Source organism: Cetorhinus maximus, chromosome 20 (genome assembly GCF_964194155.1).
Source record: "Cetorhinus maximus chromosome 20, sCetMax3.hap1.1, whole genome shotgun sequence".
Taxonomy (NCBI): domain Eukaryota; kingdom Metazoa; phylum Chordata; class Chondrichthyes; order Lamniformes; family Cetorhinidae; genus Cetorhinus; species Cetorhinus maximus.
This window is the reverse complement of record NC_135898.1, coordinates 84,220,355-84,239,716: the sequence shown is the minus strand read 5'-3', so window position 1 is coordinate 84,239,716 and position 19,362 is coordinate 84,220,355. Positions and strand designations below refer to the sequence as shown.

The following is a 19,362-nucleotide window of genomic DNA, read 5'->3' as shown; positions in this document are numbered from 1 at the left end:
GGAGAAAATCAGGGCAATCAAGGAAGCACCCTCTCCTACCAACATCACGGGGCAAAAGTCTTTTGGTAAACTATTACGGTCGATTCTTGCCTAATCTATCTACAGTATTAGCCCCTTTACACTTATATTGAAGAAGAACTACAGATGATCTTGGAAGGCACAGCAAGAGGGAGCCTTCACTAGAGCTAAGAAGCTTATACACTCGTCGTGTTTGCTAGTGCACTATGACCCGTCCAAGGAATTGATATTCACTTGCGATGCATCTCCCGACGGAGTGGGAGCAGTATTGTCACACAAGATGGAGGATGGATCTGAAAGACCGATAGGCTATGTATCTAGAACCCTGTCTGCAGCGAGAAAGGTTACTCACAAACTGAAAAAGAGGGCGTTTCTATTGTATTTGGAGTAAAGAAGTTCCTTCAATATTATTGTAACAGAGAAGGTTGATAAAGGAAACACTATTGATGTGGTGTATATGGATTTTCAAAAGGCTTTTGATACAGTGCCATATAACAGACTTGTGAGCAAAATTCTAGTTCATGGAATGAAAGGGAAAGTATCAGATGGATAAGAAATTGGCTGAGTGACAGGAAACAGAGACTAGTATTAAATGGTTGTTTTTCAGATTGGAGGAAGGTTTGAAGTGGAGTTCCTCGGGGGTCAGTGTTGGGACCCTTGCCCTTCCTGATATATATTAATAACCAAGGCAAGTTCAGGGCATGCTTTCAAAATTTGCAGATGATATGAAGATTGGAAATGGTGTCAAGTGTGATTGGGATAGTCTTGAACTTCAAAAGGACATAGACATGTTGGTTGACTGGGCAGACAAGTGGCAGATGAAGTTCAATGCAGAGAAGTGTGAGGTGATTCGTTTTGGCAGGAAAGATATGGAGAGATAGTATAAAATAAAGGGAGAGCCTCTAAAGGAGGTGCAGGAACAGAAGGACATCGGTGTATACATTCATAGGTCATTGAAGATAGATGGGCATATTGAGAGAGCAGTTAATAAAGCACAGAGTATCTTAGGCTTTATTAACAGGGACATTGAGTACAAGAGTAAGGAGGTCATGTTGAACTTGTATAGGACACTAGTTAGGCCTCATCTGGAGTACTGCATCCAGTTCTGGGTGCCATCCTTGAGGAAGGATGTGAAGGCATTGGAGAGAGTACAGAGGAGATTCACAAGAATTATTCCAGGGATAAAGAACTGTAGCTATGAGGATAGATTGGAGAGGTTGGGTATGCTTTTCTTGGAGAAAAGAAGGCTGAGAGGAGACTTGATAGAGGTATTCAAGATCCTGAGGGGTATGGAAAGGGTAAATAGTGAGAAACTGTTCCCACTCAAGAGGACATCAAGAACTAGAGGGTACAGATTCAAAATAATTGGCAAAAGGAGTAAATGTGACACGAGGAAAAATGTTTTTACCCAGAGGGTGGTTGGAGCCTGGAACAAACTACCTGAAAGGGTGGTGGAGGCAGGTTCGATCGAGGTGTTCAAAAGGGAATTGGATTGCTACCTGAAAAGAGAGAATGTGCAAGGTTATGGGGATAAGGCAGGAGAGTGGGACTAGGTGGAATGCTCTTTCAGAGAGTCAGTGCAGACTCGATGGACCAAATGCCCTCCTTTTGCACTGCAAAGATACTGTGATATTTGCATGGTCAACATTTCACCATAGTGTCAGATCAGAGACCACTGTTAGGATTGTTTAATGAAGATAAGGCAATCCCACCGATAGCCTCTGCTAGAATTCAAAGATGGGCTTTAATTTTGTCGACATTGAGTACACTTTTATGCACTGCCCAGGTGTGCATATAGCAGATGCAGACACCCTGTTCATCTCCCTTTGCCAGATAGTATTACACATGTTCCAGTACCTCAAGAGGTAGTACTTGCGTTGAATTTCCTGAACTTCTGTGCAAGACAGATAAAGAATTGAACAATTCGTGATCGAATTTTAGCAAGATTCCGTGAATATGTATTAAAGGATGGTCAAATGCACAAGTTCCAGAAGAATTAAAACCATTCTTTGCATGTAGATCTGAACTGAATTGTCAAGATGGTATTTTGTTATAGGCAGCGAGAGTCGTTATCCCTGTGCAAGGAAGAGAACTATTATTGGAAGAACTTCCAATAGTGCACATCCTGGTATTGCAAAAATGAAGGCGCTCACACGAAGTTATATCTGGTGGCCAGGTATAGGGAGTGATATAGAAAAAACGTTGAAACACTTTCTCCGCAGTCAGCAGCAGCAGAAGTTGCCCATTTCAGCTCCACTGGGGTCTGTGGGAGCGGCCTGGTCAACCCTGGATCAGGCTACATATAGACTATATAGGTCCATTTCTAGGTACCATATTTCTTGTGATTATCGACACACATTCCAAATGGATCAATGTGTTTGAAGTAAGATCACCTACTTCATCTGCAACCATTGAAAAACTGCGCCAGAGTTTCAGTGTTCATGGTATACCTGAAGTTATGATGTCAGACAATGGTACAGCTTTCACAAGCACTGAATTCCAGAGATTCATGAACCTAAATGGCATTAAACACGTCAGAACAGCACCGTATCATCCCTCATCCAATGGGTTAGCAAAAAGAGCAGTACAAACTTTTAAAACAGAGATAAAGAAACTAACAGAGGGAAGGTTGGAAACACAAATTTCAAGATTCCTGTTCAGCTATCGCACAACTCCTCATGTGACCACTGGTTTAACACCTTCAGAATTGTTAATGAAGCGTCGACTTCATACAAGATTGAGTCTAGTATTCCCTAATTTAGAGGGGAAGGAGGAAAGAAACCAGGGTAGTCAGAAAGTGAATCATAATGTTCACAGTAAAGATCGAGAGTTTCGTGTGGGGGAGACAGTTTTTGTACGAAATTTTGTAACTGGACCAAGATGGGTCCCTGGTACAATCGTCTCTGAAACAGGATCTTTATCATATCAGGTCGAAGTGGAGAACAGGATTGTTAGGAAACACGTAGGTCATCTCAGAAGTCGAGAATCCTCCAACAACCAGTTAATCCGCCTGAAATCGAATTCGAAACTTCGACCCCCTGAGGTGCTAGATCAACAAGGAATAGACATACCAGATGTCTCTGTTGAAGTAAATAATTCTGAACTGCCTTTGTCTGGGGATGTCCCTGAAGCTGCAGTTACTGTACAAGTTGATCCAGTGGAAATACCTCCAGTTGTAGATTTGCGTCGCTCTAACTGAATCAAAAAACCTCCTCAAAGACTAAATTTATAATGGCATGAACTGTATCTGATTGTATATCATGTGGGTTAAAATACTCTCGGATACTCTTTGATGCTGAGTGCTGTCTGATACGGAGTGCCCGCTAATACTGAGTGCCATCCGATACTCTCTGATACCCAGTGCCCTCTGATACTCTGATACTGAGTGCCACCTGATACTTTCTGATGCTGAGTGCCATCCAATACTCTCTGATGCTGAGTGCCCTCTGATAGAGTGCCATCTGATACTCTCTGATACTGAGTGCCAACTGATATTCTCTGATGTTAAGTGCCCTCCAATACTCTCTGATACTGAATGCTCTCTGATACAGAGTGCCCTCTGATGCTCTCTGATACTGAATGCCATCTGATACTCTCTGATGCTGAGCGCTCTCTGATATTGTGCCCTCTAATACTTTCTGATACCGAGTGCCCTCTGATACTGAGTGCCATCAGATACTCTCTGATGCTGAGTGCCCTCTGATACTGAGTGCCCTCTAATACCCTCCAATACTGAGTGCTCTCTGATACTTTCTGATACTGAGTGCCATCTGATGCTGAGTGCCCTCTAATACTCTCTGATTCTTAGTGCCCTCTGATACTGACTGCCCTCTAATACTCTCCAATACTGAGTACTCTCTGATACTGAGTACCCTCTGATACTGTGCCCTCTAAAACTCTCTGATTCTTAGTGCCCTCTGATACTGAGTGCCCTCTGATATTCTCTGATGCTGAGTACTCTCCAATGCTCTCTGATACCCAATGCCCTCTGATACTCTTTAATACTGAGTGCAATCGATACTCTCTAATACTGAATGCCCTCTGATACTCTCTGATGCTGAGTGCCCTCTGATATTGAGTGCCCTCTAATACCCTCTGATACTAAATGCCCTCTGATACTCTCTGATACTGAGTGCCACCTGATACTCTCTGATACGGAGTACCATCTGATACTCTCTGATGATGAGGGCCCTCCAATACTCTCTGATTCCTAGTGCCCTCTAATACTCTCTGATACTGTGCCATCGATACTCTTTGATACTGAATGCCCTCTGATACTCTCTGATACTGAGTGCCATCTGATACTCTCTAATGCTGAGTGCCCTCTGATACTGAGTGCCCTCTAATTCTCTCTGATACTGAGTGCCCTCTGATAGAGTGCCATCTGATACTCTCTGATACTGAATGCCATCTGATACTCTCTGATGCTGAGTGCTTTCTGATATTGTGCCCTCTAATACTTTCTGAAACCAAGTGCCCTCTGATACTGAGTGCCCTCTAATACTCTCTGATACCCAGTGCCCTCTGATACTGAGTGCCATATGATACTCTCTGATGCTGAGTATCCTCTAATACTCTCCGATACTGAATGCCCTCTGATACTGAGTGGCCTCTAATACTCTCTGATACTGAGTGCCCTCTGATGCTGAGTGTTCTCTAATACTCTGATACCCAGTGATCTCTGATACTCTCTGATACTGAGCACCCTCTGATACTCTCTGATGCTGAGTGCCGTCTGATACTGATTGCCCTCTAATACTCTCTGATATCCAATGCCCCCTGATACTCTCTGATACTGAGTGCCATCTGATACTCCCTGATACTGAGTGCCATCTGATACTCTCTGATGCTGAGTGCCATCTGATACTCTCTGATACTGAGTGCCCTCCAATACTCTCTGATACTGAATGCCCTCTGATACTGCGTACCCTCTGATCCTGGATGTCATCTGATCTCTCTGATGTTGAGTGCTTCCTGGCTGTGCCCTCTAATACTCTCTTATACCGAGTGCCCTCTGATACTGAGTACCCTCCAGTACTCTCTGATGCTGAGTGCCCTCTGATACTCTCCGCTACTTAGTGCTCTCTAATACTTCCTGAGACCCAGTGCCCTCTCATACTCTCTAATACTGAGTGCTCGCTGATACTCTCTGATACTGAATGGTCTCAGATACTGGGTGCCTGCTAATACTCTCTGATACCCAGTGCCCTCTAATATATTCTGATACCCAGTGCCCTCTAATACTCTCTGATACTGAGTGCCCTCTGATATTCTCTGATATTGAATGCCCTTTGTTACTCTCTAATACTGAATGCCCTCTGATGCTCTCCGATACTGAGTACTCTCTGATATTGAGAGCCCTTTGGTACAATGGGTGCCCAGATATATTCCCTTTTAGTACATGACGAATCTGTGAGGCTAGATAGCCAGCATCAGTGGGCTGTGAGTAACCCGGACCCACTTACACAACATAAAAGCAAAATACTGCGGATGCTGGAAATCGGAAAAAAAAACAGAAAATGCTGGAAAAACTCAGCAGGTCTGACAGCATCTGTGGAGAGAGAAACAGAGCCCGTGCTCTGAAGAAGAATCATGCGGACTCGAAACGTTTACTCTGTATTTCTCTCTCCACAGAAGCTGTTAGACCTGCTGAGTTTTTCCAGCATTTTCTGTTTTTGTTCCACTTAACACAACATCCTTGCATAGCTGTTTTTCAGCAGTTCTCTGGATAGTGATCAGGAGCAGGAACTCCAGTCGATTTTTTTTCCCCCCTTCCCGAGCTCAGGATCGTTGTGCCAGCAACTTCCTCTGTCGAGATCAGGGATCGAACCTGCGTGTTGGGGGGAGCACCACACACACACACACACACTCTGGTGGGGCCCAGCATCACAAAGCACAGTGTTTTTAAGATGCTGATCAGATAAGCTGAAGAGCAGTCTGAGGAAGCTGGTGTGCAGCATTAACATTGATCAGATGGGCTGAATGGCCTGTTTCTGCACACTGTAAATTCCACGTAATTCTTTGTGTTGAAACCCTAAAATCTATGCGTGGGAATGGAGAGACGGCAAAAATAAACTTCCAACTTACAATCTCTCCAACTCCTTCATGTCGTCAAAAGCACCGCGTTCAATGGAACTGATGTGATTCTCCATAAGTTGTCTGGGAGGAGAGAGAGAGAAAAGGGAGAGGAAACATTAACGTCATGGTTGAGGCAAGCAGGTCATTTAACACAGATTCTCAATACAAGAGTAATGGCTCAAAGCAGCCAGTCAATTCAGTCCCAACAGTTATGGCCCAAAGGACAACACTGTCCTTAACAAGTCCATAAATGAGCAGACCCACTCAGAACAATCCACAAGAAAGCCCATACTATCTCTTGCCCTTCAGTCTTTTAAGTCCAGGCACTTTTGCACCTTATTTTTATGACAAAAATATTATTAGGGTGCATTTTACAGCACAGGGTTAGATACAGAGTGAAGTTCTCTCTTAAAAATTAACATTTGCAATTAACACTTTAGTCTTTCAGCAAATATGAACAAGTGTTATTTTAATGCAAGAGTGAGCACTCCTCAGACAGTTACACTGTCCAATCAAACACCCTCAAGGCAGGCACAGCCTGGAGTTAGATATAGAGTAAATCTCCCACTACACTGTCCCCATCAAACACTCCCAGGGCAGGTGCAGCACAGGGTTAGATACAGAGTAAAGCTGCCTCTACACTGTCCCCATCAAACGCTCCCAGGACAGGTACAGCACGGGGTTAGATACAGAGTAAAGCTCCCTCTACACTGTCCCCATCAAACACTCCCAGGCAGGTACAGCATAGGGTTAGATACAGAGTAAAGCTCCCTCTACACTGTCCCCATCAAACACTCCCAGGACAGGTACAGCACGGGGTTAGATAAAGAGTAAGGCTCCCTCTACGCTGTCCCCATCAAACACTCCCAGGACAGGTACAGCTCGGGGTTAGATGCTCCACTCTACCATTTGTCTGCTTCCCGCACCAGCACTGACCCTTTGATTCTGATAGAAAAGACAAGACAGTTTCTGTTCTTCCCAACCTAACATCACCCACGCTGTTACCCATGCCCACTGCTACCAAGATACCCTGAGCAAACCATTCCACACAGGCACACTAGAACGTAGAACTCTATCAGCCTCATAGGGGTTTAAGCGGGTTAGTAACTGTCCGAAAATATCCTGCAAAAGGAAGTTGACAGTGATGCTTTCTGGAGCTGTTAGACCCCATTGTGCCTACACAATCTATCAAAGGTTTAATGCAAACAGTAGGGGCTTTAACGGTGCCCATGTGTAAACAGTGTTGACATACAGCAGAGTTAATGCTCTTTTATTTTCTCTCAATGCCGTCATTGGCGATACTCACAGAACCCTAATGTGCCTGAGTCCCAAGAAGTCACTTTTGCTGATCCGTGAGATGTTGTTTCCATTGAGCTCCCTGTGAAGGAAACCAGGCAAAACATCAATAATAAACCAGCTCCCTGTCTGAACCGCGACTCAATCTGGGACAACAGTCCCATGGCTGCCAGCTACCTTTTGTTGCTCCGTCTCGGTTTCAATACTTGATGCAACCCCCTAGGGCGTGAACACTGGCAGGCTTTGTGACCCTAGTGGGACACCACAGCACAAACTATATTTTCCTCACCTGAAAGTAATGCTCTGAATCCGCTATACCTTCAACAGGGGAAGGGTTACAGTTCAGGGTTCCCTTTATTCAGCAGGGTTAGGGTGAAAAGAAAAGGAAGACTTGCATTTATGTAGTACCTTTCATGACCCTAGGACATGTAGTGTAATGCAGTCATTTGTAATGCAGGATGCATGGCAGCCAATTAGTACGCAGCAAGAGCAGTAATGTGATAATGAGGTTGCCTGAGGGATAAATATTAGCCAGGACACCGGGGAGATCTCCCCATGCCCATCTCTGAATAGAGGCCGTGGGAACTTTCACTTGAACCCACAACCACTGCCCAACTCCAGAGGCTTGAGCACATCATTCAGGCTGACAGCGCTGAGGGAGTGCTGAGGGAGTGCTGCACTGTTGGAGGTGCCGAATTTCAGAGGAAACATTAAACCAGCCTCAGCAGGCAGTAAAAGATCCCAGAGCAATATTTCAAAAAATGGAAGGGGAGTTCTCCCCAGTGTCTTGACTAATATTTATTGCTCGGCTAACATCACTAAAACAAACGATCAGGTTATTATATTGCTATTGTGGGTGATTGTTCAGTGCAAATTTCCCAGCGATGTTTCCTTATAGGGATATATCCTCTCAGATGGATGTAAACAATCCTTGGGCACTATTTTGAAAACAGCAGGAGAGCTCTCCCTGGCATCCTAGCCAGTATGTATCTTATAAGTCAACATCACTGGTTATTATCTGATTGCCATTTGTAGGAACTTGCTGTGCACAGTTTAGCTGCTGCTACACTTGCACTACAAGGGTAACTAAACTTCAAATGTATTTTATTCATTGTAAAGTGCTCAGGGACATCCTGAGGTTGTGAAAGAAATGCAAATTATTTTTTTCTTCTGTAAGCAATAAGTATAACTATAAGCGACAATAAAGTGGGAGGTAGTGAATAGTTGACACTCAGTTTAATTGCAGGAGGAATTAGCCCCTTACCTGAGATGTTGAAAGGGGAAATTCTTTGGATTTAGGGTTTCAATCCCTCAGCCTTTTAAGTATATCAGTGTGCAACCACAATAACAGTGAATTCTCCAGCTTGCAGCAGGAGCTGGCTACGATAATGATCTTAATAGGTTTATAAACATCGAGTAAAAACACATCTGCTTTCTCACCGCATAATAACAGGTTTGAAGACCATTGCAGGCCTGTTGGAAAATGAACACATATGAACCTTCCTCAACTTGCATTCCAGCTCCTAACAGCATTCTTGTGTAGAATATATGGAACAAGGCAAAGATAGCTAGGACAGAAACAGCCATCTGGCCTATCAAGGCCATTGCTTGCTCAAACCATGTGTAGCAGGAGCAGACTGCTGTGCGGTCAGTTAGACCAAAGGCCTCTTTCTGTGCCACCATGGACTCTACTCCAATTGACTTTGAGGAAGATTCTGCTTGTCCCAATATCCCTGGGGAATGTTCAGTGAAGGAGAAAATGGGACTGAGACTTATCGTCACAGGTATCACACCCCTACTACACTTGGGATTTCTGTCTCCCCATTAGTTCTTTACTGCACCTACACCTTGAGCAAGCCTAACCTCAGCTTTGTGCAGCAGAAGTGAGCGTTCTCCAAGAGCTGAACAAACCAGGCATTGGGCATAGGCTGGGGAGGGAAAAACCTGTGGTGGGGGAAAGCTCGAAGGTGGGAGTCCCTCCACCCGTGCTCCCGCCCCTATAGGCAGCCTTCATTCTCGAGAGGCCTGCAGTTCTTCTCCACTTTCTGCTCCTGAGTGCAGGGTCCAGTTAAGGGAAGAGTGGGCTCTAGGTATGTACCAAAAACCATTTGAGAAAACCAAGTTCTCTCACACCCCTCCTCAGTGCACCTCAGATACACTGGGCTTGTCAGTCATCAACCAGGGGGCAGGTAGGAAGATCTACCCACAGGAACTAGAAGGAGAACTAAGAGGGCCCTTGGGCCTGCTCCGCCATTCGATATGATCACGGCTGATCTGGTCATGGTCTTAACTCCACTTTCCTGTCCGTCCCTCATAACCCTTGATTCCCTTGTCGATCAGAAACCGATCTAACTCAGCTTTGAATATATTCAATGACCCAGCCTCCACTGCTTTCTGGGGAAGAGAGTTCCACAGACTAATGACCCTCGAAGAGGAAAAAGTTCTCCTAATCTCAGTCTTAAATGGGAAACCCCCTACTTTTCAAACAATTTCTGGTCTCTCCCATAAGGGGAAACCTCTCAGCATCCACCCTGTCAAGTCCCCTCAGGATCTTACATGTTTCGATAAGATCACCTCTCACTCTTCTAAACTCCAGTGGGTCCAACCTTCCCACATAAGGTAACGGGAATCAACCGAGTGAACCTTCTCTGAACGGCACCTAATGCAATTATATCCTTTATGAAGTAAGGAGACCGAAACTGTACCCAATATTCCAGTACTTAGCCCTTTGAGGGTAAGCTGCATATAAATACACCCAGCCCCCTCAAAGTGTTGTCAAGCGAAAGTCCAGAACATTCGTCCATTCTCGCCTTGCCATGAGTTTCTCAATAGCCTGAGGCTAGGAGCAGTAGAGAAGCTCTAAGAGTCACTGGGAGCCCATGCATGGCTACAAAAAGTAACGTTGGCCTTTATCTTAAAGGGAGGCTGGAATACAAAAGTGAGGAATTGATGTTTCAGCTGTACCAAGTCGTACAGATGAGTTAAACTGAAGCCCCGGTCTGCCTGTTCAGGCGGATGTTATAGACCTCACGGAACAATTGGTTGTACAGCAGACAAGCTCTGCCTCTGAAATAAAAACAGAAAATGCTGGAAAAACTCAGCAGATCAGACAGCATCGGCAGAGAGAGAAACTGAGTTAAGGTTTCTCCAGAGCTAAAGAGTAGTAGAAATGTGATGGATTTTATACTGTTTAAGAGGGGGTGGAGCAGGTGGAGCAAGATAGAAGGTCAGGGATAGGTAGGAGCTAAGGAGAGATTGACAAAGATATCAGGGACACAAGTTCTCCATCTGTCCTGATTAACATCAGTCTCTCAACCAACAGCACTGAAGAAAAATAAAAATCAGACAAACTGATCTGATCACTGTCTGTGGGATCTTGCTGTGTGTAAAATAGCTGCCATGTTTGCTCTTGTAACTATGTGGCATAATTCATTCTATGATACACCAAAGTGTTACTGGGGCTAAGAGGGTTAAATTATGAGGATAGGTTGCGTAGATCAGGCGTGTATATAAGCTTGTATTCCCTAGAGTGTAGCAGATTAAGTGGCAATCTAATTGAGGTGTTTAAAATGATTAAAAGGATTTGATCGGATAGATAGAGAGAAGCTATTTCCTCTGGTGGGGGGAGTCTGGAGCAAGGGGACATAACCTTAAACTTAGAGCCAGGCTGTTCAGGGGTGATGTCAGCAAACATTGCTTCACACAAAGGGGAGTGGAAATGTGGAACTCTCCCCACCGAAAAGCTATCGAGGCTGGGGGGGGGTCAATTGAAAAGTTCAAAACTGAGATTGATCGATTTTTGTTGGGTAAGGGGATTAAGACACACAAACACACACACAGACAGACACACAAACAGATATACTCACACAAACACATATACACACACACACACTGACACACATTCACACGGACATACACACACACGCTGAGACCCTCACACGGACACACACACTCACACGGACACAGACAGACACACACACACACGCACACATACTCACACATACACACACGGACACACGCACTCACACTCACAGTTAAAGAACTGCACTCAGTCACACATACAAATAGACATACATATATACACAGATTCACGCACACACATATAAACACTGTCCAGTCACATATCTCCTCCACATACACAAACAGATTTCAAGTTTGGAAAGGGAGGAAACTACCTTACTGGACCGGGGGTGTGAGTGGGCAGTTAACTTGTTTTCCAACCTGTCAACAACTTGTCTGACCATCCTTTAAAATAAAACGTATAGCACCAAAGATAAAACCAGACCACTTACGTCACATGCACATTCCGCACAGAACAGGGGCAACATGCTGAGTTACAGACTGGAATCTAATCGAGGGGTTCGGGTGGTTTATATATAGAATAACAGATACCCGGGGGTGAGTTACAGACTGGAATCTAATCGAGGGGTTCAGGGTGGGATATTGGGAACATTTGCAAGTTGAAAGGGACAGAAGACAATTTTGCAGTAATCCCAGGATATGGTGATCCCAGTGGGAGAGACACGGCCGAGGTGCTGATCACCTCAGCTCTCCCAGTGGACGCTGCCCCCTGCTGGGAGTGTGGCTTCATCCCTTGGCAGATGTGTGAGAGAGAATGTGAGAGTATGTGTGTGTGAGAGAAAGTGTGTGTGAGTGAGAGAGGATGCTAGTGAGTGTGAGAGAAAGTATGCGAGCATGTGTGAGAATGAGTATTAGATTGTGGATGTGCGCGTGTGAGTGACTGTATGAGTGTGTGTGAGAGTATGAGCGTGTGTGAGTGTGAAGGTGAGAGAGTGTGTGAGAGAAATTGTGTAAGCGTTTGTGTCAGTGAACGGGGGTATTAATGAGCATGAGGGAGTGTGAGTGTGTGTTTGAGAAAGTATGAGAGTCAGTATGAGATTGTGTCCGTGTGTGTGAGATTGAGAGTGAACGGCTGTGTGAGTGAATGTGTGAGAGAGTGTGTTAGAGTGAGAGTGAGTTTGTGAGTGTGAGTGTGTGAATGAATGTGTGGGCGTCGGTGTGTGTGAGAGCGAGCATGTGAGAATGTGTGTAAGTGAGAAAATAAGTGAGGATAGGACCATTTGTGCTGAGATGCAAATACTTGTGATGGAATGCACTGCCTGACAGGACAGTGGAAGCTGATTCAATAGGAACTTTCAAAAGAGAATTGGATTCATACTTGAAAGGAGAAATTTGCAGAGCTACAGGGAAAGAGCCGGAGTAGAGTGAGGACTAATTGGATAGCTCTTTCAATGAGCCAGAACAGGCATAACGGGCCGAATGGCCTCCTTCTGTACAGTAAGAGTCTACGATCCAATCCATGTTCTCTGAGTGTTCCTACAGCACCTTCATCTCTCACTGCGTCTGTGATGTGCAATGGAAATCGGGACACAAGATCAATGGATTCTAACAGTGTCTCTCCTGGCCTATTGATAGGTAGGTTACTGGTGTGGGAGGGGCTGGTTCCATGGTGATACGACCAAGTCTGGACAAACATCATTTTTGTCTTGGGGAATCCAAGCGCAGAACAGCAGCTTTCCCACTGGCCGGTGGTGGGGTCAGTCTGAACACAGACACTCCGACTGCTGACCCTCCGCCAACTAACCTCCCGCCAGCCGGACCTCAGCTCACACACACTGGGCTGGATTTCATCCGGTTCCTCGCGGCAGGAGCCATGGGGGCCGGAGCCACTTCACCGCAGGACAGGCCCCACGTCAGTCTCCCAGTGGCGGCAAAGCCGCCCTCAATTAAGCCGGGAGTGCGGAAGGGACAGATGCAGGATTCTGGCTGGTGGGGCAGGATGTCACTTTGGCCTCCATTTTCCCTGAGCCCACAGCAATTTAGCGGTGGCTCAGGAGTTAATTGGAGGTCTCACGGCTCACCCACACCCTGGGAGGGTCTTCCAATAAAACCTGTCGGGTTTGCCAGCGGCCTTTGGGGTGGTCCCTCGCGATCAGGCACTCTGTGCCCAATTGAGGGGCCTGGTGTCAGATGGGGGGGGGAGGTCGCTGACAGCCACCCCCATGCCCTTGCCTTCAACCGCCCCCTCCCACCCCTCACCTGCAATCTCCCCCCCCACAATCCCTGCCCCACAATCCCCACCCCACCTTTGGTTCACACGATGACGCAGGAACATACAAATTAGGAGCAGGACGAGGCCATTCGGCCCCTCGAGCCTGCTCCACCATTCAAAAAGATCATGGCTGATCTGATTGTGGCCCCAACTCCACTTTTCTTCCTCCCGCCAACACCCTTTGACGCCCCCCCCTTGTCAATCAACAATCTATCGAACTCAGCCTTAAAAATATTCAATGACCCAGCCTCTACCGCTCTCTGGGGAAGAGAATTCCTCAGACTCAGGCCCTCAGAGTGAAAACAATTTCTCCTCATTTCCGTCCTACATGGGAGACCTCTTATTTTTAAACTGTGTGCCCCCCCACAATTCTGGTCTCTCCCACAAGGGGAAACATCCTCTCAGCATTCAGTGCAATGCTGACAGCTGCCACTGCTCCCACTGGCACTGGAGGCCTCTGATTGGTCAGCAGCTCTCAGTGAGTGTGGCTTCCGCCACCAGTGACCTCAATCGCGGATAAGGCCCGACAGCGGCCAACTGAGTGCCTGAAGGGCACTTGATTCCATTGGGCCTCCCCCACGGAAGTGACAGAGGGTCCCTGCCGGTTCACCAACCAATGAGCCAGACCCCCTGTCGACCCGACAGAATCCTGGCTACTCACAAACACACACACATACTCACACACACACATACTCACACAGAAACTTCACACACACATAATCACTTAACACACACAAAGACACACACACACACAGAGTCATCCTCGCTCGCACAAACACACACACATGCACACACATAGACACACACACTCAAACACACACACACATGCTCACACATAGACACACACAATCAAACTCACTCGCACAAACACGCATGCACATAGACACACACACACACATACATGCTCTCTCATGCTAACACACACACACACACTCACTCAAACACACACATACTCACACAGAAACTTAACACATACAAAGACACACACACAGAGTCATACTCGCTCGCACAAACACACATACACACATAGACACACTCATTCAAACACACACACACACACATACATGCTCACACATAGACACACACACTCATTCTTGCGCACTCACACACATAGTCAAACTCACTCGCACAAACACGCATGCACATAGACACACACACACGCATGCTAACACACACACACACACACACACACACACACGGTGTGGACAGGGCTGTATTCCAAAAAAATGTTCCTGTCTTTGAATTCAATATCCCGAATGCCACTGTTGGATGTGGTAAGAAATTAATTTTTTTAAAACAACTTTTTTTTCAATGAAAGCTAGGATCTGCATTTCTATCAAGTCTTTTTGCAATCTCAGAGCGTCCCAAAGCACTTCACATCCAAATACATACCTTTTCAAAGCATATTTACTGCTGTAATGTAGGCAACTCGACTGCCAGTTAGGACACGGCAAGATCTCGCAATCAGTAATAAGGTAATGGTCAGATCACCTGTTTATTTGATGTTGTTTAGTGATTAAATATTCTCCAAGATAGCACCATGGGATCTTTGACATCTACCTGAGGCCAGAGATGGGGGTTTCAATTTAACGTTTCGTTTTGAAAGACAGCCTCTTGACCGTGCTGCACTCCCCCAGTACTTCACTGGAGTGTGAACCTTGATTTGGCGCTGGGCTCTCTGGAGTGGGGCTTGAACCTTCTGACTCTGAGGTGAGAGTGCTACCCACCGAGGTCCAGCTGACACTGCAATGCATTAGAGGGGGACGGATAACACAGCAAGGAAATAAAAGTAACTGGTGCTGGTCACAATGCAAAATGCTTTGCGAGTCCCAGCCCTGCACGGGAGAAGGAAGAGCAGGTTAATGATGGCGGATTCTGCATCATCCCGTGGTCACAGGATGTGCATTCAGTGCAGTCGCCTCACAGGGTGGCAGAGAATTTCAAAGTTTGGTATTGGTACTCATTAAGGGACACCGGATAAAGTCTGGACAATTCCCCCCTGCACCCCTCTCCGTCAAACAAGGCAAACGAACAGACAAACAGGAAAAGGACGGGTTAATACTCACAGTCTCTCCGCGTTCCTTGGGATGTTCTTGGGGATGGCTCTCAGCCCGAGCCCGTGACAGTCTACAGTGGTCCCTGCGCAGCTACATAGAGCCGGGCAGGCAGTTGTACAGATCCGACAAGCAGCCAGCAGGAGAATCCCAGTCCTTACGATCCCAGGCAGACTCCAGCTTCTGTCCATGGTGTTCGGGAGGCACGGGAGGGGAGGGGAGGGGTGGGAAGAGAGAGATGAAAGGTGAGGAAATCCTTCGGGTCCCCAGTAAAACCTTCAGAGCATGACAAAACACCGGAGCTGTCTCAATCCAGTCTTTCGCTCAGTCCCCCCCCCAAAGGATCTATTCTGGGTCACAAACCCTCAATAGCACAATGGAAGGGAGGGATCCTTGTGCTAGTCGACACAGTAATCCAGTCACTGATCTTCAGGAGTAATCTCTGTTATGTTAACCCCCCCACCACTGGAGAATCTCTCTGTCTTTCTCTCTCGTTGATATTCCAAAAAAACCCTCTGTTACAAGCTGCATCTGACTGCCTATAGAATAAAACCGACACACACATCCATCAATGAGACCACAAATAACAGAGGATGACCCCGCCCCCTGATCGCACAGTCCCTGCTGTTGCAGCACAGGCTGGAGAGGAGATTGACAATCACACCCCCTCCCTCCCTCCCTCCTCTCCCCCAAAAGACTAACAGCAGGTTACGGGCAAGGAGAGACAGAAGGATATAATATACTCATTCACTGCTATGGTGCATGAATTACGTGTGTGTGTGTGTGTGTGTGTGTGTATCTGTGTCTGTGTGTCTGTGTGTGTGTGTGTGTGTGTATCTGTGTCTGTGTGTGTGTCTGTGTGTGTATCTGTGTCTGTGTGTGTGTGTGTGTCTGTGTATCTGTGTGTGTGTCTGTGTGTGTGTCTGTGTGTGTATCTGTGTCTGTGTGTGTGTCTGTGTGTGTCTGTGTATCTGTGTGTGTGTATCTGTGTCTGTGTGTGTATCTGTGTGTGTATCTGTGTCTGTGTGTGTGTGTGTATGTATCTGTGTCTGTGTGTGTGTCTGTGTCTGTGTGTATCTGTGTCTGTGTGTGTATCTGTGTCTGTGTGTGTGTGTATATCTGTGTCTGTGTGTGTGTATCTATGTCTGTGTGTGTGTGTCTGTATGTATCTGTGTCTGTGTGTGTATCTGTGTCTGTGTGTGTGTCTGTATGTATCTGTGTCTGTGTGTGTGTGTCTGTGTGTATCTGTGTCTGTGTGTGTATGTATCTGTGTCTGTGTGTGTGTGTGTCTGTGTGTATCTGTGTCTGTGTGTGTGTATGTATCTGTGTCTGTGTGTGTCTGTGTGTATCTGTGTCTGTGTGTGTATGTATCTGTGTCTGTGTGTGTGTGTGTCTGTGTGTATCTGTGTCTGTGTGTGTGTATGTATCTGTGTCTGTGTGTGTGTGTGTGTTTCAGATTGAACTGGCAGGCTTTGTTGGAACCGCAAACTGCACAGATGTGAAAAGAGTCCGATTTAATTGTTTATCCAGTTTCCACGGCCCTTGTTAATCATCCGTTGCCTTGTTGAAAGAGAGAGGAAAAAAAACAAACTAAATACAACCCTCAGAAAGTCTGGCAACACTTTAATTCACGGATTAATGTAAAGAATGTTGCGCAGCTAATTATTGTTTACATTTCATCTGTACTGGGAAACCAGGACTCGCTGGATAGACCTGAACATCATAGGCTTTATACCCTGAGAATATGTTGAGTCAAGACATCGCAGTCAGGTTGGCCTCAGTACCTGTGAAGGAGGGAGGGCAAGGTGGGCAGGAGAAAGCAGCCAAGGTTCCTGAACTTATCCAACAGCTGCTAAAACGTTGTGCGTGTGTGCCCATGCAACGAAAGGGGAGAGGTGAACTGGTTACCCAGGAGGAATGAGGTTCGATTGCGATGCTCCCCCTTGTTCAAATAGCCAGCTGTGCTAGCAGTCTGGGCTCAGGCGGGATGAATGGCCCATTGGGGTGAGCCAGACTAGGCTGTGCCAGGAAAGCACCCCAGTGCTTTCAGAAGTGGCTGGAGACATACAGTGGAAAAGCAAGTTTACAGTTCAACCAGTGGTTGAGTGCAGTGCTCATACCAACTAACAGAGAAGTAGCACAGCTACTGGCAAAGCACAGAGCAGGAGAGAGAGCAAGAGGGACGCTCCTGTGTGGTGTGTCACCATACCATCACTGTCGCTGGGTCAAAATCCTGGAACTCCCTCCCTAACAGCACTGTGGGTGTACCTACACCACATGGACTGCAGCGGCTCATGAAGGCAGCTCACCACCACCTTCTCAAGGGCAACTAGGGATGGGTAATGAACATTGCCCTTGCCAGTGATGCCCACATCCGGTGAATGAGTAAAATATACCCATTAGTCTCTGTGCACTCAAGGATCCTGGAAGCCGACATGTGAGATTAGGCATATTCCCACTCACAGGGGGTGTCAAACATAATGGTCAGTGGCCATCTTATTAATAAAAAAGGCTGTGGCGCACGAGGACGGGTTGTCAAACCTGCTTCATTCACAACCCCTTTTGTTTCTCCCTCTTCAAAGACTTTCAAAGGGAGATAAGAAATAGGAACAGGAGTAGGCCATTCAGCCCCTCAAGCCTGCCCCGCCATTTAACTAGATCATGGCTGATCTACTTCAACACCATTTTCCCACGCTATCTCCGTATCTCTTGATGTCTTTATTATCTAGAAATCTATCGATTTCTGTCTTGAACATACTCAGTGATTGAGCTTCCACAGCCCTCTGGGTAGAGGATTCCAAAGATTCACCACCCTCTGAGTGAAGAAATTCCTCCTAAATGGCCTGCCTCTTACGCTGAGCCTGTGTCCCCTGGTTCTAGACCCCCAGCCAGGGGAAATATCCTCCCTGCATCTAGCCTGTCGAGCCCTGTACGAGTTTTGTAAGTTTCAATGAGATCTCCTCTCATTCTCTAAACTCTAGAGAATACAGGTCCAGTCTCCTCAATCTCTCCTCACAGGACAGTCCTGCCATCCCAGGAGTTAGTCCGGTGAACCTCCTCTGCACGCCATCTCCGGGTTTCCCTCCTTTCCAGGCTGTTATTCCTTAACAATCCGGAGTACGGACTGTTAAATCGGAAACTGGATGCACTGTGTTGTGAAACAGGAGCAAATCCAGAATCGGGCCATCCCATCTCTCCAAGAATAAAAGGTTTATTGAAGAGCTATGACGTGGTAACCAAGTTGAATCTGGCAGCCATTTTGTGTGCAGCAAGATCTCAGTGACAGCAATCTATCGAGGGAGGAATGTTGCCCCAGGACGCGGGAAAAAATACCATATTCCCACCTTCAAATTGGGGCAATGGCAAAACATGTTTCCGTTAGTTGGAAGGTCAGTAACCAGGACTTGCAGATTTACAATATTTGGTAAAACAACAAAGGGGGGGGGGGATCAGGAGATTCTTTTTATTCAACAAGTTGTGATCCGGAATGTACTGCCTGAAAGGCCGATGGAAGCAAATTTAATAGTGACTTGCAAAAGAAAATTGGATAAATTCTTGAAAAGAAAACATTTGCAGGGCTCTGGGGGAAGACCAGGGTGAGTACGACTAATGGGGTAGCTCTTTCAAAGAGCCAGCACAGTCATAATGGGCCGAATGGCCTTCTTCTGTGCTGTAGGTCAGAGGTGGGGATGTTTGCTGATGTTTGCATAATGTTCAGCACCGTACACAACTCCTCAGATACTGAAGCAGTCCATGTCGATGTGCAGCAAGACCTGGACAATATCCAGGCTTGGGCTGACAAGTGGCAAGAAAGATTCATGCCACACAAGTGCCAGACAATGG

The 19,362-nt window shown here is 46.4% G+C and overlaps 1 protein-coding gene across 1 annotated transcript in view; it reads right to left on the bottom strand.

The window, feature by feature from the left end:
* Positions 1-16,030, bottom strand: part of LOC144694703 (slit homolog 1 protein-like) — a 191,135-nt gene extending 175,105 nt beyond the window's left edge. The window contains exons 1-3 of the mRNA XM_078565291.1: positions 15,532-16,030; positions 7,403-7,474; positions 6,106-6,177 (exon numbers count right to left, since the gene is read on the bottom strand). Coding sequence (XP_078421417.1) covers positions 6,106-6,177; positions 7,403-7,474; positions 15,532-15,710 — 323 coding nt within the window. The 5' untranslated portion in view covers positions 15,711-16,030. The remainder of the gene's footprint in view (positions 1-6,105; positions 6,178-7,402; positions 7,475-15,531) is intronic.
* Between the last annotated feature and the right edge of the window lie 3,332 nt (positions 16,031-19,362).